The sequence below is a fragment of the Nerophis lumbriciformis genome, linkage group LG07 (assembly GCF_033978685.3).
Source record: "Nerophis lumbriciformis linkage group LG07, RoL_Nlum_v2.1, whole genome shotgun sequence".
NCBI lineage: Eukaryota > Metazoa > Chordata > Actinopteri > Syngnathiformes > Syngnathidae > Nerophis > Nerophis lumbriciformis.
Window position 1 is genome coordinate 46,564,351 of NC_084554.2, and position 24,507 is coordinate 46,588,857.

Genomic DNA, 24,507 nt, shown 5'->3' on the forward strand with positions numbered 1-24,507 from the left:
AGTGTAAAAAATTAAGTGCAAAAAATTCAGTGTAAAAAAATAAGTGCAAAAAAATTCAGTGCAAAAAAAGTCCAGTGTATAAAAACTCAGTGGGAAAAGTTGCAATGTAATAATAATTCAGTGCTAAAAAATTCAATGTATAAAAATTCAGTGTGTAAATATTCAGTCTAAAAAAAAATAGTATGAAAAAAAAAGGTGTGATAAAAATTCTGTGTGATAAAAAATGTAATATATAAAAATATGGTGTAAAAAAAATTCAGTGCAAAAACTGAAGTGCAAAAAAAATCAGTGCAGAAAAATTCAGTGTAAAAAATGAAGTGCAAAAAAAACAAAGTGTAAAAAAATCAGTGCAGAAATATTTGTTGCTTCGAAACTCAAGACTCCCTTCAATTAAATTAAGACTGATCCTGTCTCAGAACAAGCCAATGAGGTGAGTTGTGAAGCAACTAATATTTCTGCACTGATTTTTATACACTGAATTCTAAAACACTGTATTTTAGCAACCGAATTTTTAAACATGCACATTTTGCTCACAATTTTTTTGTTTGATGACATTAAAATGAAATTTAATTTGATATTAAAAAAATTCAGCTACATAAATTTAGTGTAAAAAAGAAAGACTAAGTAATAAATACACAAATTAACCTCCATAACCTTTGACCTTTCTACTGATCACAGTTAAAGTGTTGCTTGGCCTTAGCTTTGGCACCACCATCAGGTCGCTGACCACATTCTCAGTTCAGATAAAGCACGACGCACGTGCACGTGCACGCTGACGCACAATCGCAATCTGCTGCGTGTTTTTTAATTTCCTGTTCTGCTCACTTTACTCAGCGTTTGACAAAATAGGATTAAGAGTGTTTAATGAAAGAGGAAATGACACACACACACACCTCATGTGACCTGCTCTCATGTCCTCCTCCTCAGTGTCCTCATCCTGTCATCGCTAGCATGATGAGAGGCGGGGCCAGAGTGAGTTTCTGCACTGTGCAGTTCACGTCGGGTCAGAAAACTTTCTTTCTGCGATCAGAAAAGTGTAAGCGTCCGACCATCTGTGTGTGAGCGCGTGTGGGTCAGATGGTCCGTCTAGACACGCGTGCGCCCCGATCAGTCTGTGGCGTGTCTACGTCTCGTCAGTCTAGTGAGTGCAGCGAATCAGCTTCGGGCGTCGACCTGTCTCACGCCGACGGCGGTGCGCCCACACGTCCCGTCGTCGCGGACGCGCGCACACAAACTGGCACACGGTGATGAGTCACGCTGTGAATCACGGGGACTGCGACTTAGCCAAGAATTGTCTGATTGTTTACATTTTGTGGCGTATTTGCAGCAAAGTAATCCTTTCGTTCCTATTGTGACCTTTGACCTCTGACGCCTTCCGCCTGAACTGACCTTGGCTCTGCTTCCGGATGATCCACAGGGGATAATAAATCTAGTTTATGCTTCGGCGTAGTCACTCCACTTTCCTTTGCAAAGTCATTGTGAACCATTCAAAGTTCTGGGTTATGCAATACTACGCCAGAACACTAGGAGCACTGTTGATTCAAAATCGGAGGAGAGGAGATTGAGAGAAGAAGTCGATAAAGGGAGGATATAGAGCATGGGTGACGAAAGTACGGCCCGTATCGTGTTTTTTATTGGCCCGCGACACATTCTAAAGACAGAATCAAAACATCCCAGACTGGAACATTACACAAAAAAACTAGAAGAAGCAATTTTGGGGAAAAAATGCTGAAATGGGCAAGCCCCTGAAATGCGTAGGCCGAACTAAAATGCTATTGTTACTAGAGATAAATGCTTTAAAATTATCGGTATTGGTTTCAACCTTATCGGTATCGGTTTCAAAAAGTAAAATGTATGACTTTTTAAAACGCCGCTGTGTACACGGACGTAGGGAGAAGTTCAGAGCGCCACTAAACCTTAAAGGCACTGCCTTTGCGTGCCAGCCCAGTAACATAACATCTACGGCTTATCACACACACGAGTGAATGCAAGGCATACTTGGTCAATATCCATACAAGTCACACTGAGGGTGGCCGTATAAACAACTTTAACACTGTTACAAATATGCGCCACACTGTGAACCCACACCAAACAAGAATGACAAACACATTTCGGGAGAACATCCGCACCGTAACACAACATAAACACAACAGAACAAATACCCAGAAGCCCTTGCAGCACTAACTCTTCCGGGACGCTACAATATACACCCCCCGCCCCCCACCTCAACCCCGCCCACCTCAACCTCCTCATGCTCTCCCAGGGAGAGCATGTCCCAAATTCCAAGCTGCTGTTTTGAGGCAGGTTAAAAAAAACGATGCACTTTGTGACTTCAATAATAAATATGGCAGTGCCATGTTAGCATTTTTTTCCATAACTTAACTTGATTTATTTTGGAAAACCTTGTTACATTGTTTAATGCATCCAGCGGGGCATCACAACAAAATTAGGCATTATAATGTGTTAATTCCACGACTGTATATATCGGTATCGGTTGATATCGGAATCGGTAATTAAGAGTTGGACAATATCGGAATATCGGATATCGGCAAAAAAACCATTATCGGACATCTCTAATTGTTACCATGCTGACAGTTAGTACTGAGTCAAGTACCAAGTCATAGGACTATGAAGCGTATGCAAGTAAAATGAGCTAAAAAGGTTAGCATGTATCAAGTACCAAGTTAGATGACTCTGAGGTCTTCAACTACAAAATTGGCACACACAAAAAAAAGTCAGCATGCTAAGGTAATTATGCTAGAATGGTAATGTTATAGCATGTTAACAGTTAGCATGTGTCAAGTACCAAGTTATATGACTCTGAGGTGTTCAGCTTCAAAATTGGCTAAAAAAGTAAGCACACTAATGTTAGCAATGCCAATGTTGGCATGCTGACAGTTAGCATGCGAACACTTTGCATGAGTCAAGTCCCAAGTTATATGACTATGAGGTGTTCAACTGCAAAATTGGAAGAAAAAAAAAGTCAGCATGCTAAGGTAACTATGCTAATGTTATAGCTTGCTATTAGTTGGCATGTGCCAAGTTATATGACTCTGAGGTGTTCAGCTTCAAAATTGGCTAAAAAGGTAAGCACACTAACGTTAGCATGTTAATGTTGGCATGCTGATAGTTAGCATGCTAACAGTTAGCATGTGTCTAGTACCAAGTTATAAGAGTCTGAGGTTTTCGGCTGCCAAATTGGCTGAAAATGTAAGCATGCTAACAGTTAGCAAGTTATAGCAGTTGAAGCATTCGGCTGTAAAATTGGCTGAAAATGTAAGCACGCTAATATTAGCATGTTAACACGCGACTGTTAGCGTGCTAACTGTTAGCATGTGTCAAGTATCAAGTTATATACTGTATGAGTCTGAGGCGTACGTGGCATTATTGGCTAAAAAAGTCAGCCTGCTAATGTTCGTAATGCTGCCTGGACCAATACTACTGTTGTGTTGGTAAATGTTGTAAAAATGTAGCCATTTTTATGCTTGAAAATGCTTAATTTAGAAAAATTACGTAGAATATGCTTTGTTACCAACAACACAAAGCTAAGATATGAATGTTCAGATAGTTTAGCACATACTTGCCAACCTTGAGACCTCCGAATTCGGGAGGTGGGGGTGGGGGTGTGGTCGGGGGTGGGGCGGGGCGTGGTTGGGGGCGTGGTTAAGAGGGGAGGAGTATATTGACAGCGAGAATTCACCAAGTCAAGTATTTCATACAAATATATATATATATATATATATATATATATATATATATGTATATATATATATCCATCCATCCATTTTCTACCGCTTATTCCCTTTGGAGTCGCGGGGGGCGCTGGAGCCTATCTCAGCTACAATCGGGCGGAAGGCGGGGTACACCCTGGACAAGTCGCCACCTCATCGCAGGGCTATATATATATATATATATATATATATATATTTATATATATATATATATATATATATATATATAGATATATATATATAGATATCTACATCCTGAAAATATGCAAACAAAACTGTGGTTAGATAATTGATACTTCAAACTTGCATAAATAAATATTAAGGAATATAACATAACTTGGCTTCTGAGAGTTTCAAAATGTAATGAATAAAATGCTAAAGTTGTTGATAAACAAGCAATTATTTTAATAATTAAATATGGTCATTTTAAATGAATTATTATGATAATTTAAAATCAATTATTTCAAATATGTTTATTTTAATGTATAATTCTATGGCTGGTTGTAATAAGGAGTCACAAAAAAATACAAATAAAAATACAATTAATTTTGATGTTTTTAGCAAAATATAGTAAAAATGTATTTAGTTTTTTTTTTTTTTTTAATTAATAAATATATTTATTTTTAGGTAAAATAAACATAATAATACAATTTATCTCTAGTCTGGATGATTTAGTTCTTGTCACCCTGTTGTCCTCCCGTCATGAAAAAAGGCTGTCCTCACTCAGGTCCGCATGGAGCTGGAGGGGGCGTGGCTTCCAGCTCCGGCTGAAAATCGGGAGATTTTCGGGAGAATATTTGTCCCGGGAGGTTTTGGGGAGAGGCGCTGAATTTCGGGAGTCTCCCGGAAAATTCGGGAGGGTTGGCAAGTATGGTTTAGCATATATCGATTGACCTATAATGTATTGGTTTTAGTATCTTCAATGTACAAAATGTAACAAAGTGGCCCCTGCATCTTAAAATGTTTCTTTATGCGGCCCTCGCTGGTAAAAGTTTGGAAACTCCTGATGCCTGATGTCTGATGTCCCATGGCCCCGCCCTCCCTCTTTAAATAAATAAACACTAGCAGAAACATATCAAACATTTGTGTTTATAAAGCTCGGAGTTGCAAAGTACATAGAACAATCCTGAATATGCTGTAAATACTCCATGGACGAACTCCAAGAACATCTGAGTGCTAAAGAATCTTCCACAAGTCAAACTGGGCTGAGAAAAATGAAGGAAGCTGACGACATGACAGCCAGCTAATAGCTGTTCTTTGTGTCTGTACGGGTGGGGCACCCGGGAGGGGGTTCCCTCCTCAGAGGCCGACTATTACTCCGAGCAGAACAAGAAGAGAACATTTGTCAATATTCCGCGGTGGGGGCCACACGCCACTCGTCCACACAAGCTGGCTAATAAGGTGACACTTCACTGATCCAACCATCGTCAACCAAGCCATGTTTACATGGACAGAATTCATCCGAATAAAGGCCCAATCTGATTAAAAATGCTACATAGAAACACGTAAATCGGACGAATCCAATCCGATACCGTCTATTCGGCGAGAAATATTATTCCGAACAGATGTTCATTGCCGACGTGTGGTTTCTTCTTCGACTAATTCCGATTAAAAAGACAACCCAGATGGTTTATTCTGATTACCGTATTTTTTGGACTATAAGTCGCAGTTTTTTTTATAGTTTGGCGGGGGGTGCGACTTATACTCAGGAGCGACTTATGTGTGAAATTATTAACACACTACCGTAAAATATCAAATAATATTATTTCGCTCATTCACGTAAGAGACTAGACCAGGGGTCGGCAACCTTTACCAGTCAAAGAGCCATTTTGACCAGTTTCACAAATTAAAGTAAACAATGGGAGCCACAAAAATTTTTTGAAATTTAAAATGAAATAACACAGCATACAAAGTTTTGTTTTTTTTGCTTTATACTATGTATAAACCAGGGGTCTCAGACACGCGGGCCCACACGCTATTATGGAATTAGAATGCTAGTGCGCCACTAGCGCTAGTCAGCGTCATGCGTGCTGTGATGGTACAGCATTTAGCACCCACTACAACCAGCGTGCATGATAAGCCAGACGTTGTATGAGGCTTCCACTTACTAGCATAGGTGACAGCAAGGCATACTTGGTCAACAACCACACAGGTTACACTGACGGTGGCGGTATAAAAAAAACTTTAACACTCTTACTAATAATGCGCCACACTGTGAACCCACACCAAACAAGAATGACAAACACATTTCGGGAGAACATCTGCACCGTAACACAACATAAACACAACAGAACAAATACCCAGAATCCCATGCAGCCCTAACTCTTCCGGGCTACATTATACACCCCCGCTACCAAACCCTGCCCACCTCAACCGACGCACAGAGGGGGGGGGAGGGGGGGTTGATGTGTGAGGGAGCAGGGTTGGGGTGGGGGCGGGGTTTGGTGGTAGCAGGGGTGTATAATGTAGCCCGGAAGAGTCGCTGCATGGGATTCTGGGTATTTGTTCTGTTGTGTTTATGTTGTGTTAAGGTGCAGATGTTCTCCCGAAATGTGTTTGTCATCCTTGTTTGGTTTTGGTTCAAAGTGTGGCGCATTATTAGTAAAAGTGTTAAAGTTGTTTTATATGGTCACCGTCTGTGTAACCTGTGTGGCTGTTGACCAAGTATGCCTACGTGTGCAAGCAGGAAATGCATACTGTATAACAGGGGGTTGGGCTGGCACACTGTTAATACAGATTGTAGAGGGCGCCAAATGCTGTACCATCATGGCATGCCCTTATTATAACTGTAAGGGTGAAAATCGGAGAATACCAATCCCGGGAGTTTTCTGCGAGAGGCACTGAAATCCGGAAGTCTTCGGGGAAAATCGGGGGGGTCGGCAAGTGAACTGCTGAGCCACATCAGAGTGATCAAAGAGCCGCATGCGGTTCCGGAGCCGTGGGTTGCCGACCCCTGGACTAGACGTATAAGATTTCATGGGATTTAGCGATTAGGAGTGACAGATTGTTTGGTAAACGTATAGCATGTTCTATATGTTATAGTTATTTGAATGACTCTTACCATAATATGTTACGTTAACATACCAGTTGGTTATTTATGCCTCATATAACGTACACTTATTCAGCCTGTTGCTCACTATTCTTTATTTATTTTAAATTGCCTTTCAAATGTCTATTCTTGGTGTTGGGTTTTATCAAATAAAAAATGCGACTTATACTCCAGTGCGACTAATATATGTTTTTTTTCCTTCTTTATTATGCATTTTCGGCCGGTGCGACTTATACTCCGGAGCGCCTTATACTCCGAAAAATACGGTAAACGCTTGGCCAAGTATACGCACATCGAGATTGGATCAATTTACCGTATATTTTGGACCATAGGGCGCACCGGATTATAAGGCGCACCGCCGATGAGCGGGTCTAGTCAGGTCTATTTTCATACAAAAGGCGCACCGGATTATAAGGCGCATTAAAGGGGTCATATATATATATATATATATATATATATATATATATATATATATATATATATATATATATATATATATATATATATATATATATATATATATATATATATATATATATATTTGTTTTATAAACTGAAAACATTTCCTTGTGGTCTACATAACATGTAATGGTGGTTATGTCGTCAACTGACCAAAAACTGTTTTTATCATCTCAGAAATATTTCTAAAGTGAGAAATTTATTGTCAAAATTGGATCTCGAAATGAAATGGTCTCGCATTGACTATTGCAATTCTCTTTTCGCTCTCTTCAACAAATCAACGCTAAAGAGACTTCAGACTGTACAAAATGCAGCTGCCAGACTTTTGACCGGTGCACCCAGAACGGCCTATATCACCCATGTTTTATCCAGTCTTCATTGGCTTCCAGTTAAATTCCGCACTGAGTTTAAGATTTTAGTCCTGACATTCCGTGTGTTGCATGGTGAGGCCCCTCAGTACATCACTGACTTGTTATGCCCCTACTCTTCAGGGCGCACCCTCCGGTCTTCAGGCCAGGGTCTTCTAATGATCCCAAAAACATGTTTTAAAACCCATGGAGACCTGGCATTCCAGGCTAAAGCTCCCAGACTCTGGAACAACTTGCACCAGTCCCTCCGTGATCTTGACTGTGTTGAAACTTTTAAGAAACATTTGAAAACTTCTCTTTTTAGTAAAGCTTTTAGTTAATGCACCTTTTAACTATCATTTTTAATCCACTTTGTATCCTTTTCATGATGTTGTCCCTGTTGTTTTAAATTGAATTGTTGTTTTACTTCACCTATGTTTTGTACAGCGCTTTGTGATTTTATCTGTGAAAAGCGCTTTATAAATAAAATGTACTTACTTACTTAGGTCAAAATGTTGCATAGATGATGTTTTACAGACCATCTTCAGGCTGCTTTCTGACATTTGCTTCAGGATGCGCCGTTTTGTGGGCAGTCTTATTTACGTGGCTCACCTTCGGCAGCGTCTTCTCTCCGTCATGTTTGTTGTAGCGGTGTAGCGTGCAAGGACGGGAGTGGAAGAAGTGTCACTAACTGTTTTAATGACATTCAGACTTTACTTCAATAAATAACGGAGCAGCAGCTCCTCATCCGTGGCTCACTAGTGCAACAACAATGCCGGAAATGTGTCCCGTGAAAATAACTATGGAATAAATAACTTGGGTGAATAATGTCAACTCACTACACCGGTATGTTTTAGCACTTTTATGGCGAGTTTACTGACAGATATAAGTAAGAACTTTACACTACTTTATATTAGAAATGGCAACAGCGGAGGATGATTGTCACATACTGTAACAAGAAGAGAGAGGAAAAGAAGAAGCTTATCGACTACGGCGTCATCACAGACAACAAAGGCGGACGCACGCAAATTTTCAGGACTTATGCAGATCCCAAATACAGATCAGCAGGTACCAGAAGGTAAGAAAAGTTTATTTTGCATAATATTGCGAAACAAAACGCCAGATAATATGTCTTACCTTATACACACACCATAATAATACTCGTATGTTGAAGCACAGTACAATCCATCAAGCGGTGCGGCTTCATAGCTTACCAAAGTCGTACTAAAACATTTTGATAGATTTTCGAGCGCTGTGTGTTATGTTTTATATTTTCAATGGAACATTGAACTCCTCTCTGAGCTGCCACCTTAACGTGGTAGAGGAGTTTGCGTGTCCCAATGATCCTAGGAGCTATGTTGTCCGGGGGCTTCTATGCCCCCTGGTAGGGTCTCCCAAGGCAAACTGGTCCTAGGTGAGGGATCAGACAAAGAGCAGCTCGAAGATCTCTATGAAGAACACTGACAAGGAACCCAGATTTCCCTCGCCCGGACGCGGGCCACCGGGGCCCCCCTCTGGAGCCAGGCCCGGAGGTGGGGCACGATGGCGAGCGCCTGGTGGCCGGGCCTGTCCCCATGGGGCCCGGCCGGGCACAGCCCGAAGAGGCAACGTGGGTCCCCCCTCCAATGGGCTCACCACCCATAGCAGGGGTCATAGAGGTCGGGTGCGATGTGAGCTGGGCGGCAGCCGAAGGCAGGGCACTTGGCGGTCCGATCCTCGGCTACAGAAGCTAGCTCTTGGGACGTGGAACGTCACCTCGCTGGGGGGGAAGGAGCCTGAGCTAGTGCGCGAGGTGGAGAAGTTCCGGCTAGATATAGTCGGACTCACTTCGACGCACAGCAACCAGTTCTCTCGAGAGGGTGGACTCTCTTCCACTCTGGCGTTGCCGGCAGTGAGAGGCGACGGGCTGGGGTGGCAATTCGAGAGGAGCCAGATGAGGTGGTTCGGGCATCTGGTCAGGATGCCACCCGAACGCCTCCCTAGGGAGGTGTTTAGGGCACGTCCGACCGGTAGGAGGCCGCGGGGAAGACCCAGGACACGTTGGGAAGACTATGTCTCCCGGCTGGCCTGGGAACGCCTCGGGGTCCCACAGGAGAGCTGGACGAAGTGGCTGGGGAGAGGGAAGTCTGGGCTTCCCTGCTTAGGCTGCTGCCCCCGCGACCCGACCTCGGATAAGCGGAAGAAGATGGATGAATGGATGGACATATAAAATGTTTGTGTTGTTTGCTTGAGTCATATATTTTTAGTGTGCATTCCTTTACTAAAATAGAGAGTTTTGTCGAGACCAGAACTAATTATTCATGTTTATAATGTTTTTATGGGGTACTCTGCTTCACTATACAAACTTTTCCATTTACGAACCATGTTTGAGAACCACCGATTAAGTTTAAAAATCGAGGCTCCACTGTAATCCATTTGGGACACGGCCTACTGCAGGTTTGACGGCAACATGAGAGCCCGGAGAGTCAACCTGAGTGTCTTCGGACAATAAGAGGTTCCTTTCAAAAAGCTGGTGAGAAGTTTAGAGAGAAGACAAGCGGTCCCAGTTAAAAGTAATAACGGGAGTGATGGTTCCACCGGGAGCGCTGAGTCACTCTGGCTGACCCGCGCGTGACTTGCGGGTCTGGGAAAGACATCGGAAACGTCGTCCACAGACACAAAGAGAAGAAAAGACGATCAGCAAGCGGGAGAAAGTGAATAACAACTTTTTTTTCCCCTGCTTCTTTTAATCCCTCTTACCTACAAATGTGTGCAGTGCCACTGAAGGTCACACACACCCATACTTGCCAACCTTGAGACCTCCGATTTCGGGAGGTGGGGGGCGTGGTCAGGGGCGGGGCGGGGCGTGGTTGGGGGCATGGTTAAGAGTGGAGGAGTATATTGACAGCTAGAATTCACCAAGTCAAGTATTTCATACATAAATATATATATATATATATATATATATATATATATATATATATATATATATTTATATCCTGAAAATGTGCAAACAAAACTGTGTTTAGATAATTGATACTTCAAACTTACATAAATAAATCTTAAGGAATATAACATAACTTGGCTTCTGAGAGCTTCAAAATGTAATGAATAAAATGCTAAATTTGTTGATAAACAAGCAATTATTTTAATAATTAAATATGGTAATTTTAAATGAATTATGATCATTTAAAATTAATTATTTCAAATATTTTTATTTTAAAGTATAATTCTATGGCTGGATGTAATAAGGAGTCAGAAAAAATACAAATAAAAATACAATTAATTTTGATGTTTTTAGCAAAATATAGTAAAAATGTATTTCGTTTTTGTTTTTTTTAATTAGTAAATATATTTATTTTTAGGTAAGATAAACATAATAATACAATTTATCTCTAGTATGGATGATTTAGTTCTTGTCACCCTGTTGTCTTCCCGTCTGAAAAAAGGCTGTCCTCACTCAGGTGCGCATGGAGCTGGAGGGGGCGTGGCCTCCAGCTCCGGCTGAAAATCGGGAGATTTTCGGGAGAATATTTGTCCCGGGAGGTTTTCGGGAGAGGCGCTGAATTTCGTGAGTCTCCCGGAAAATTCGGGAGGGTTGGCAAGTATGCACACACCTGTGCTCTCAGAGAAAGATTTACAACATGGCCGCCAAGTGCTAATGAGTGCCGAGGGAGAAGCCTGGCTTTAAATGAAAAAAGGAGGCGTGGTCAATTCTGTCAGAGCCATCAAGTACGACCAGTAAGACTTCTTTTTTTTTCTTCTTTTTTTTTATATATATCCTTCATTTAGCCGCCCTGTTACACGTTTAAGGGGCTCCGCTTCAGCTGGGTTTAGCGGCCATTTGGGCATTTTGGGGGCTTCCTCCCATGATTCCAGGACATCAGACAAACACACATCTGTACTTTATAAGGCGGACCAAGACGGAATAAACAAAGCATGATGATTCACACTCTGTGACGATGAGGACGCACAGCTGTATTATGACGGCCAGCGCCCAGCGAGTGTAAACAGAACATACACACACAGTAAAAGGATGAGTTTAACAGTCAAATATCTGGAAAGAATTCACCAGCTGGAGATATATGATATGCTAATTGAGTGTGTGTCAAGCCGCCTGTGCGGGTAAAGAGCAGTGTTAAAGGTCTGGAGGATGAGCATATTATACGTCCAGTTCAAATGTTCTGCATATAAAAGTAACAGTCGACTAATTGGCACACGGTGCTGTACGCTTTTCACATGTCAGCGCAGCTGAAAGAACAGAGACTGGAATGTTCCATCGTGAGACGAACAAAACTATGTCCTGACCCTCACAATTCCATTCTCCGTCAATTAGGGAGCGAGCGGAGGCATTGTGTCCGTTTGTTTTGCTGTTGTTTGTCGCAACTTTGAACTCCGTCCGTCAGAGTTCAGCCGGAGGTCGGGGGTGCAGACGGGGCTGCGGCGCGGTGGTGCGGTGTTGGGGGGGGGGAGGTGCTAATTGGGTCGAGAGTCTGACGAGTGGATAGCAAAGACGGGAAAGCACATAAAAAGACGCGTGGTAGTGGGTTTTTATTGCGTACACGAGACCGGAAGTCAACCATGACGCTAATTACAGACTGTGCTAACGACGTCATGGACGCGTTCGAAATTGAAAGATGGAGTAGGGCAGGAGTGTCCACAGTGCGGCCCGTGGCACAAGCGTTAGGATTCTAATATTAGCATGGGAGATTTTGCAGGTATACACCCATCCATCCATCCATTTTCTACCGCTTATTCCCTTTTGGGGTCGCGGGGGGCGCTGGAGCCTATCTCAGCTACAATCGGGCGGAAGGCGGGGTACACCCTGGACAAGTCGCCATCTCATCGCAGGGCCAACACAGATAGACAGACAACATTCACACTCACATTCACACACTAGGGCCAATTTAGTGTTGCCAATCAACCTATCCCCAGGTGCATGTCTTTGGAGGTGGGAGGAAGCCGGAGTACCCGGAGGGAACCCACGCAGTCACGGGGAGAACATGCAAACTCCACACAGAAAGATCCCGAGCCCGCAATTGAACCCAAGACTACTCAGGACCTTCGTATTGTGAGGCAGATGCACTAACCCCTCTGCCACCGTGCTGCCCGCAGGTATACACCTTAGCATGAAATATTTTAAAGTTAAAGTTAAAGGACCGATGATTGTCACACACACACTAGGTGCGGTGAGATTATCCTCTGCATTTGACCCATCACCCTCACCCTCTGGGAGGTGAGGGGAGCAGTGAGCAGCAGCGGTGGCCGCACCCGGGAATCATTTTGGTGATTTGGTGATGAAGACGGCATGGCGAAGTGGCCGTGCCAGCAATCGGAGGGTTGCTGGTTACTGGGGTTCAAGCCCCACTTTCTACCATCCTAGTCACTTCCGTTGTGTCCTTGGGCAAGACACTTCACCCTTGCTCCTGATGGGTGCTGGTTAGCGCCTTGCATGGCAGCTCCCGCCATCAGTGTGTGAATGTGTGTGTGAATGTGGAAATACTGTCAAAGCGCTTTGAGTACCTTGAAGGTAGAAAAGCGCTATACAAGTATAACCCATTTATCATTTATTTATCATTCAACCCCCAATTCCAACCCTTGATGCTGAGTGCCAAGCAGGGAGGTAATGGGTCCCTTTTTCATAGTCTTTGGTATGACTCGGCCGGGGTTTGAACTCACGACCTACCGATCTCAGGGCGGAAACTCTAACCACTAGGCCACTGAGCAGGTTTTGCTACTTGACGAATGCTACCTTTTAGCATGCTAATGTTAATAGGCTAACCTTTTAGGTACGTTTTATAGGGATAGACCAGAGTCATATCTTGGTGTTTGATGCATGCTAATGATAGCATGCTTGCATTTTTAACCAATTTTTATATATTTTGGTCCTCTAGTATTTTAGCACGCTAGTTTTTTTTGGGGGGGGGGGGGGCAAATACAGCAGATATACACCACAGTGTAATATTTTGGTATGTCACTTATGCTAAGTGTAAACATGCTTTTGTTAGCATCATATCTTTTTTTAATTTTTGAAGGTATACACCTCAGCATTCAATATTTTGTTACTTGATGAATGCTACTTGTTAGCATTTTGACATCAATAGGCTTTTTTTGGTATTTGATGTATGTTTTTCATCTCATTCATTTTTTCATTTTAGCATGCTAGCATTTCAAACTAATTTGTAAGGTTTACATCGCGGAGTAATATACTTTTGAACTTGATGTATGCTGCAGTTAGCATTTTAGAATGCTACATTTTTTAGCTAATTTAGCGGGTTTACACCTCCGCGTCATATATTTTGGTATTTTACCAATGCTAATTGTAAGCATGCTATTGTTAGCATGCTAGCTTTATTAGGAGATTTTGTAGGTATACACCTCAGTGAAGTGAAGTGAATTATATTTATATAGCGCTTTTCTCAAGTGACTCAAAGCGCTTTACATTGTGAAACCCAATATCTAATTTACATTTTTAAACCAGTGTGGGTGGCACTGGGAGCAGGTGGGTAAAGTGTCTTGCCCAAGGACACAACGGCAGTGACTAGGATGGCGGAAGCGGGGATCGAACCTGCAACCCTCAAGTTGCTGGCACGGCCGCTCTACCAACCGAGCTATACCGCCCCACGTCACAGTGTCAAATATTTTGTTACTTGACGAATGCTACCTGTAAGCATGTCACGTTAATAGGCTAACCTTTTTCGCTAATTGTATAGATATACACCAGGGTCATATTTTGGCACATGATGTATGTTAATTTTAGCATTTTTAACACATTTTTAAAGGTATACATCTCAGAGTAATATATTTTGGCACTTGACCCGTACTACAGTTAGCATTTTAGCATTCTAACTTCTTTAGCTAGTTTAGCAGGCATACACGTCAGTGTCATATATTTTGGGATTTCACTAATACTAACAGTACGCATGCTAATGTTTGCATGTTAGTGTACTGTTAGTGTGATAGGTTTTTTTTCAATGTTGCAGTTATACACCTCAGCGTCAAATATTTTGTTACTTGACAAATGCTACCTGTTAGCACATTAACGTTCATAGACCAACTTTTTCAGCTCCTTTTGTAGGTATAGAGAGTCATATTTCGGTACTTGATCTATGCTAATGTTAGCATGCACGCATTTTTAACAAATGTTTCAGGTATACATTGCAGAGTAATATATGTTGGTACTTGATGCATTCTAGTTAGAGATGGCCGATAAATGCTTTAAAATGTAATATCGGAAATGATCGGTATCGTTTTTTTTATTATCGGTATCGTTTTTGTTTTGTTTTTATTTTTTATTAAATCAACATAAAAAACACAAGATACACTTACAATTAGTGCACCAACCCAAAAAACCTCCCTCCCCCATTTACACTCATTCACAATCATTCACACAAAAGTAACAGTTAATTTTACTCATTTCCATTAATTACCGCATTTTTCGGAGTATAAGTCGCACCGGAGTATAAGTCGCACCTGCCGAAAATGCATAATAAAGAAGGAAAAAAACATACATAAATCGTACTGGAGCCCGGCCAAACTATGAAAAAAACTGCAACTTATAGTCCGAAAAATACGGTACTAGTTTCTATATAACTGTTTTTGTATTGTTTTACTTTCTTTTTTATTCAAGAAAATGTTTTTAATTTATTTATCTTATTTTATTTTATAATTTTTTTTTAAAAAGGACCTTATCTTCACCATACCTGGTTGTCCAAATTAGGCATAATAATGTATTAATTCCACGACTGTATATATCGGTATCGGTTGATATCGGTATCGGTAATTAAGAGTTGGACAATATCGGAATATCGGATATCGGCAAAAAAAAAACATTATCGGACATCCCTAATTCCATCCATCCATCCATTTTCTATTTCACGAATGCTAACTATAAGCATGCTATTGTTAGCATGTTAGCATAATACTGTTTGCATGCTCGCTTTTTTAGCTCATTTTGCTCATATTTTTATGACTTGATGCTGTCACGTTGGGGGGTCGCAGCTCGCTGCGGGGTTGTTCTTCCAACGCAAAAACACAGCTCCGGACGACAGCGTGAAGGTAGGCTAGGATTTATTAACATAAATCACGCACTACCACAAACATAAACAATATAACAACAACAAAAAAAAGGCAAGCGTGCCTAAAACGCAAGTGAGGCTAATCTTTAGCAGAAGCTATGGCATGGACATGGAAACTTCCTTGGTCAGAGCAAGACATAAACAGGTGTGACATCAAAACAACGCAGGCAGAACGAGTGATGAACAAAGCTAGGCTTAAATAACAGTGACATGATTGGTGACAGGTGTGTGTGAGTCCGAACGTGAAACAGGTGCGTGACGTGACAGGTGAAAACTAATGATTGCTATGGTGACAAAACAAAACAAAAAGTCCAAAAACAAAACCGAACATGAATGAAACAAAACATGATCACACAGACATGACAGATGCTATCTAGCTAGCGTGCTAACTGTTAGCCTTTCAGTTTGGCTTTGGCTCTTCAGCATTCACACAATATTTCTACCCAACTTGCATTTTCTTCTTCTTTGAAAAAAAACTATATATCGTACTTGCTTTGAAGGTGAAAACTACCAAAATAGCCCCCGGGTCCTTAGCGGAAAATATTAGGGCACCCCTGGAGTAGCGCTTTTAAAAAGCATGAAGGGATGACATTAGGCCAGGCCAGGGAGGAAGAGCGGAGTGGACAAAGGGCGGGGTCCTAATGAGGCTCATTAGCGCTCCAAACAAGGAAGAGTGAGTCACCTTTAAACTGTGAACTGCAACGCTGGGCACGCTTCGTTGCTTCTGCCTTCCGGAATCCTTCCTGGACCCACATGCACAAAAAAAAAAGTTAGACAGAAAAACTAAACAACTCCCATCTTAAATCTTCTGCTTTTAAGCGTGTGTGTTTTGATCACAGCCATAATGTAGCATAAACATGCTCTGTTTGTTGCTAAGCAGGGATTTCCACAGGAAATACAGGAAGTCATAAAGCAACCGCCGTCATTTGGATGTGAATAATGATGAGCTTTGACAATATTTGAAATCAATTCTAAACGCCCATCTCACAGTTGCACTAAGGTGAGCATCAATCAGCCAATGAGGTCGCAGTTTGACAGGCCGCCAGGTGGCTTTGTCATCGGCGTTTTCTGAACCGATGCACCTTTTTCTGCCGTCCAAGCGGCGAGCAGACGCTCCAGGGGTAAGTCACAACATTTCAAATTGGCTCTGCTGGATCCATCTAGTTTCCTGTGACGGCGAGAACAACTGGCTGCCGTGGCGACGCGCAGCACACATCCTGTCCGGCCCAGGTGTGCGCGCGCGCGTGTGTGTGTGTGTGTGAGAGGGTGAAGCCCATCTTCATATTGGCGGCATCGAGGTGTGTTTTAATGTGAACTCCAGCTGCTGCAGCTGCACGCCGCCTCGATCCCTGCGGCTAACGCCAGGAAGTGTTTTCCAGAGAAACTCCCCCTGGACGTCATATGAGGGAGTCCCGGATAATGTGCGTGTGCGTGTGTGTGTGAGTGTGTGAGAGAGCACTTGCACTTGGCACCACACAGCCTATTCTCTCCAAGATCAAAGCTGCGCTATTGAGCTGCGCATTTAAAATAATATATATCAAATTAATGGTGTTGTGATGTCAAATGTTTCAAATAAAAAAGGTCACATCATCAGTAAAAAACTTTTTTTTTTTCTACTTCGAACATGTCAGACTTGGATTTCGCTTTTGTGAGTCTCTAAGCGGGTCTCCAGCTGCAGCTGTAAGCCTTCAAAATAAAAGTATCATTGATGTCAGAGCGCCTGTGTTCGGCATCAGGACGTACAAAAGCCTTCAGTTCCTGCACACACGCTCCAGATGTCAGGCAGTGAGGGACATTTAAAGAGCTGACGACTTACGTACATCCGAATTTCTCTCACACACTTGCCGGGGTCACGGCTCAGGCAGCCAGCCGGCCGCTCAACGCCCTGGCGAGGACGAGGTGAGGCGTCCGCCGCGGCGTCCCGCTTGCAAGGTCGTGCTCGTCGGAAAGAGGGGCGGGGGGGCTAGGAGAACAAGGGTTGGCATTAGCATACAGGCTGGCTGCACTAAAAGTTAGTGAACAGTTGCTAAAGTCATCCAAAAAAGGAAATTTGATACCATTTCAGCAGCTGGACGGAATCAAAGTGGCGGCACGCTAACGTGACAGCCAGCAGAAATGTAAACTCAGCTGTCAGATCTGTCGCCGCCGAGAGGATGAAAGCGGCTTCAAGCTGATCGGCTGATAACTTTTTATTGTTTGCGTTACAAAGTGGACCGAAAACCAATCAGCACACTCTGTTCTGGGCCACCGCCCCCGACGCCAGGAGAGCCGTGATGACGTCATCGCTGTAGGCCAAGGCGTGGCGCAGCACCTGCACCGTGTGCTGGCCAATCACAGGGGGAGGCGTGGGCTCGCGGTTGGAGAAGCTACTGTAGCGGACGGCGGGACCTGACAACAACAAAACATGACACAGCACAAAAACATGTCATCACAGTCGTCCCTCGCCACGTTGCACTTCCAAGTTTGCTTTCGAAGGGGTGTCAAACTCGTTTTTAATTGAGGGCCACGTCGCAGTTAGGGCTGCCCTCAGAGGGCTGCTTGTAACAGTGAATAAAATATGAATATAAATGTATAAGGATTTGCCAATGCATTTAATCATTATATATATATATATATATATATATATATATATATATATATATATATATATATATAGATTAAATGTATATATATATAAATCTATAGACTAGCAGGTCAGTCAGCAGAATTTTACTGTAGAATTTACAGTGTTTTTTTTTAAAATAATAATAATACCTGGGATTTATATAGCGCTTTTCTAAGTACCCAAAGTGAAGTGTCCCGCCCAAGGACACAATGGCAGCGATTTTTGGATGGTAAGAGGCGGGGAGCGAACCTGCAACCCTCAGGTTTCTGGCACGGTTGCTCTACCCACTACGCCATGCCATGACCAAATTTCAACGGTCAAATCAATGTCAGAACCCAACATTGATTAAACGTCAAAAAGTATGTTGTTTCAACATTCTATTTGTGTTGCAGAATATTGGTTGGGAAATTACCAAATTTCAATGGTCAAATCAACGTCAGAACCCAACATTGATTGAACGTATTTGTGTTGGAGACTATTGGTTGGGAAATGACCAAATTTCAACGGTCAAATCAACGTCACAGCTCGACATTGAATAAATGTCGTCAAAAAGCATGTTGTTTGAACGTTGTATTTGTATTGTAGAATATTAGTTGGGAAATGACCAAAATTCAATGGTCAAATCAACGTCACAATCCAATTGATTAAATGTTGTCAAAAAGCATGTTGTTTCAATGTTGTCCTTTAAAACTGACTTTGAAACAACGTTGCAAAATAGTTGTATTTGTTTTGTAGAATATTAGCTGGGAAATGACCAAATTTCAACGGTCAAATCAACTTCAGAACCTAACATTGATTAAATGTTGTCAAAAAGTATGTTATTTCAACATTCTATTTGTGTTGTAGAATATTAGTTGGGAAATGACCAAATTTCAATGGTCAAATCAACGTCAGAACCCAACATTGATTGAACGTATTTGTGTTGGAGACTATTGGTTGGGAAATGACCAAATTTCAACGGTCAAATCAACGTCACAGCTCGACATTGAATAAATGTCGTCAAAAAGCATGTTGTTTGAACTATGTATTTGTATTGTAGAATATTAGTTGGGAAATGACCAAAATTCTACGGTCAAATCAACGTCACAACCCAATTGATTAAACGTTGTCAAAAAGCATGTTGTTTCAACGTTGTACGTTGTCCTTTAAAACTGACTTTGAAACAACGTTGCAAAATAGTTGTATTTGTTTTGTAGAATATTAGTTGGGAAATGACCAAATTTCAACGGTCAAATCAATGTCAGAACCTAACATTGATTAAACGTTGTCAAAAAGCATGTTTTTCAACCTCGTACGTTGTCCTTTAAAACTGACTTTGAAACAACGTTGCAAAATAGTTGTATTTGTTTTGTAGAATATTAGTTGGGAAATGACCAAACTTCAACGGTCAAATCAATGTCAGAACCCAACATTGATTAAACGTCAAAAAGTATGTTGTTTCAACATTCTATTTGTGTTGTAGAATATTGGTTGGGAAATGACCAAAATTTCAATGGTCAAATCAACGTCAGAACCCAACATTGATTGAACGTATTTGTGTTGGAGACTATTGGTTGGGAAATGACCAAATTTCAACGGTCAAATCAACATCACAGCTCGACATTGAATAAATGTCGTCAAAAAGCATGTTGTTTGAACTATGTATTTGTATTGTAGAATAGTAGTTGGGAAATGACCAAAATTAAACGGTCAAATCAACGTCAGAAGCCAACATTGATTAAACGTTGTCAAAAAGCATGTTGTTTCAACGTTGTACGTTGTCCTTTAAAGCTGACTTTGAAACAACGTTGCAAAATAGTTGTATTTGTTTTGTAGAATATTAGTTGGGAAATGACCAAATTTCAACGGTCAAATCAATGTCAGAACCTAACATTGATTAAACGTTGTCAAAAAGTATGTTGTTTCAACATTCTATTTGTGTTGTAGAATATTGGTTGGGAAATGACCAAATTTCAATGGTCAAATCAACGTCAGAACCCAACATTGATTGAACGTATTTGTGTTGGAGACTATTGGTTGGGAAATGACCAAATTTCAATGGTCAAATCAACGTCAGAACCCAACATTGATTGAACGTATTTGTGTTGGAGACTATTGGTTGGGAAATGACCAAATTTCAACGGTCAAATCAACGTCACAGCTCGACATTGAATAAATGTCGTCAAAAAGCATGTTGTTTGAACTATGTATTTGTATTGTAGAATATTAGTTGGGAAATGACCAAAATTCAACGGTCAAATCAACGTCACAACCCAATTGATTAAACGTTGTCAAAAAGCATGTTGTTTCAACGTTGTACGTTGTCCTTTAAAACTGACTTTGAAACAACGTTGCAAAATAGTTGTATTTGTTTTGTAGAATATTAGTTGGGAAATGACCAAATTTCAACGGTCAAATCAATGTCAGAACCTAACATTGATTAAACGTTGTCAAAAAGTATGTTGTTTCAACATTCTATTTGTGTTGTAGAATATTGATTGGGAAATGACCAAATTTCAATTGTCAAATCAACGTCACAACCCAACCATGATTTAACGTTGTCAAAAAGCATGTTTTTCAACCTCGTACGTTGTCCTTTAAAACTGACTTTGAAACAACGTTGCAAAATAGTTGTATTTGTTTTGTAGAATATTAGTTGGGAAATGACCAAACTTCAACGGTCAAATCAATGTCAGAACCCAACATTGATTAAACGTCAAAAAGTATGTTGTTTCAACATTCTATTTGTGTTGTAGAATATTGGTTGGGAAATGACCAAAATTTCAATGGTCAAATCAACGTCAGAACCCAACATTGATTGAACGTATTTGTGTTGGAGACTATTGGTTGGGAAATGACCAAATTTCAACGGTCAAATCAACGTCACAGCTCGACATTGAATAAATGTCGTCAAAAAGCATGTTGTTTGAACTATGTATTTGTATTGTAGAATAGTAGTTGGGAAATGACCAAAATTAAACGGTCAAATCAACGTCAGAAGCCAACATTGATTAAACGTTGTCAAAAAGTATGTTGTTTCAACATTCTATTTGTGTAGTAGAATATTGGTTGGGAAATGACCAAATTTCAATGGTAAAATCAACGTCACAACCCAACATTGATTGCACGTATTTGTGTTGGAGACTATTGGTTGGGAAATGACCAAATCTCAACGGTTAAATCAACGTCACAGCTCGACATTGAATAAATGTCGTCAAAAAGCATGTTGTTTGAACTATGTATTTGTATTGTAGAATATTAGTTGGGAAATGACCAAAATTCAATGATCAAATCAACGTCACAACCCAATTGATTAAACGTCGTCAAAAAGCATGTTGTTTCAACGTTATGTATGAGTTGCTCAACGTCAGGACCTAATTCAACAAGTTCTCAACGTTGTTTTAATGTCTTGCGCCTGCTGGGCAGTGACCTTGTTTCCCTCCTCGCTTCATTGATTATCTGACAACGCTTCCTCTCCAGCGAGACAAATAAAAGCGGAAACAAAAACAACTTGAAGACGTCGGCGGGAACAAACTGTTTTTTTAAAGAAAGGAAACAAAAAAGTGCAGCGGTCGTAAGCGGTGTGTGTGTGAGGGGGAAATAATTCAGCAATATTGGAAGTAATGGTTGAGTTCATTCAACACATTATATTTGTTGTTCCACCTCAGCCAGGAAAAACCTGAAGAAAAGCCATGCTAGCGCCCTCTTCAGGATGGACCCGATTGGCCCCGCGTGGAGAATGTTGAGCCGTGCACTTCAACGTCACGGCCACTTGAAGCCAACGCTCCGTGAAGTTTTGTGCTTCGCTCAAGCCCAGTTTGGGATGAGACGTTTTATCACACGGCAGCGCCGCCGCTGCCGATTATGAACGGCTTCCTGCAGCGTCGCACAGGAAGCAGGAAGTCAGATGAGAAGACAAACTGCTTCCTCTGTGTGGAAAGGTGCTGAGATCCATCAAACTGTGCGTGCGCATGTGTGTGTGTGTGTGTGTGTGTGTGTGTGTGTGTGTGTGCGCGCTCACCAGGCACAGCGATGCATCCTGCGGTGGGATGGTTCATCTCCTGGATGAGTCCATTATGTTTCACCTGCAGACAAACAGTACCACTGGTCTTTTTAGCTGTCAATCACAGGCGCCAGTGGGGCGTGACGCAGGGCGGAGGTCATAAGTCAGGTTGGAGTCGCCCCCTGTTGGACAATACAAACATTGAACACTGCGCCCAGGCTAATAGCTGCCAAATAACAGCTGCACAACAGCTGGTCCAGATGCGGTTGCGAGACAGTGGAAAATGGTCTTCAGGTTGTTTGAGAACAAAGTCTATATTGAAATGTATTTTGACAATAAGAAAAATTCGAAGAATCATTTTGGTTTTGGCTACTGAGTCTTAAGTTTCCCCTGGTTTGATCCTCCCTTGAGCATCGTAGTGTGTGAGTGTGTTTGATGTGTGTGCACTGGTGATTACATGCATGTGTGTGTGCCATGCTATCTGCTTGTTATGCAGGGTATCATTACATCCATATGGCCGTCACACACACACACACTCTCACACACAACTCTTGTTCTTCTCAAACGTTTTCCAGCTCGTCATCAAAACAAAAGTCATCCCAGTCAGAAAGTCGTAAAGATCAAAGGGAAAACGATGCGTCTTCGTGTTGGCCGCTCCTGTCGCACCTGTCCTGTGCGTGCAGGCTTCCTTTCTTTTCCACCACTTTCATCCTTCCTTCCCTCGTGCACAAGCAGGCTGTTACAAACGCAGCGAGCATCTGTATGGCTGGCGTGCAGTCGCACACATCATCGGCGCTTCAGTGACACATCGTCAGCCAGACATCAAGGAGGTCAACCACGGACAATTGTTCTGACTCTGTACAGGCGCTACAGTTTTAGACATGTTATATATACATTGTAACCTCGATTTACGAACCCCTATATTTGCGAGCTACAAACTTTTAGATCACGTCAAATATGTCTCTGTGTGCGAACGCTTCATTCATTCATTTTGTGCTTGCTCGTACTGAAGAGATTGAGGAAGCGGGCTTCATACCACAGCAAGTTTTTAATTTTAATTTTAATTTTAATTCCCTCCTCTCTGAGCTGCCACCTTACCGTGGTAGAGGAGTTTGCGTGTCCCAATGATCCTAGGAGCTATGTTGTCCGGGGGTTTCTATGCCCCCTGGTAGGGTCTCCCAAGGCAAACTGGTCCTAGGTGAGGGATCACACAAAGAGCAGCTCGAAGACCTCGATGAAGAACACAAACCAAGGACCCAGATTTCCCTCGCCCGTTCGCGGGTCACCGGGGCCCCCCTCTGGAGCCAGGCCCGGAGGTGGGGCACGATGGCGAGCGCCTGGTGGCCGGGCCTGTCCCCATGGGGCCCGGCCGGGCACAGCCCGAAGAGGCAACGTGGGTCCCCCCTCCAATGGGCTCACCACCCATAGCAGGGGCCATAGAGGTCGGGTGCAGTGTGAGCTGGGCGGCAGCCGAGGGCAGGGCACTTGGCGGTCCGATCCTCGGCTACATAAGCTGGCTCTTGGGACGTGGAACGTCACTTCGCTGGGGGGGAAGGAGCCTGAGCTAGTGCGTGAGGTGGAGAAGTTCCGGCTAGATATAGTCGGACTCACTTCGACGCACAGCAAGGGCTCTGGAACCACTTCTCTTGAGAGGGGCTGGACTCTCTTCCACTCTGGCATTGCCGGCAGTGAGAGGCGACGGGCTGGGGTGGTAATTCTTGTTGCCCCTCGGCTCAAAGCCTGCACGTTGGAGTTCAACCCGGTGGACGAGAGGGTAGCTTCCCTCCGCCTTCGGGTGGGGGGACGGGTCCTGACTGTTGTTTGCGTTTACGCGCCAAACGGCAGCTCAGAGTACCCACCCTTTTTGGATTCACTCGAGGGAGTACTGGAGAGTGCTCCCCCGGGTGATTCCCTCGTTATACTGGGGGACTTCAACGCTCATGTTGGCAGCGACAGTGAAACCTGGAGAGGTGTGATTGGGAAGAATGGCCGCCCGGATCTGAACCCGAGTGGTGTTCTGTTATTGGACTTTTGTGCTCGTCACAGATTGTCGATAACAAACACCATGTTCAAACATAAAGGTGTCCATATGTGCACTTGGCACCAGGACACCCTAGGCCGCGGTTCCATGATCGACTTTGTAGTTGTGTCATCGGATTTGCGGCCTCATGTTTTGGACACTCGGGTGAAGAGAGGGGCGGAGCTTTCTACCGATCACCACCTGGTGGTGAGTTGGCTGCGATGGTGGGGGAGGATGCCGGACAGACCTGGCAGGCC

The 24,507-nt window shown here is 42.6% G+C and overlaps 1 protein-coding gene across 2 annotated transcripts in view; it reads right to left on the reverse strand.

The window, feature by feature from the left end:
- Nucleotides 1-17,819: 17,819 nt before the first annotated feature.
- Nucleotides 17,820-24,507, reverse strand: part of sugct (succinyl-CoA:glutarate-CoA transferase) — a 69,273-nt gene continuing 62,585 nt past the window's right edge. Inside the window, exons 13-14 of one of the 2 annotated variants that reach the window (XM_061965040.1) lie at nt 22,249-22,312; nt 17,820-18,031 (exon numbers count right to left, since the gene is read on the reverse strand). In XM_061965040.1, coding sequence (XP_061821024.1) covers nt 17,868-18,031; nt 22,249-22,312 — 228 coding nt within the window. In that variant the 3' untranslated portion in view covers nt 17,820-17,867. Of the gene's footprint in view, nt 18,032-22,248; nt 22,413-24,507 lie in introns of those variants that run through there. The other variant, XM_061965041.1, reaches the window with a different exon arrangement.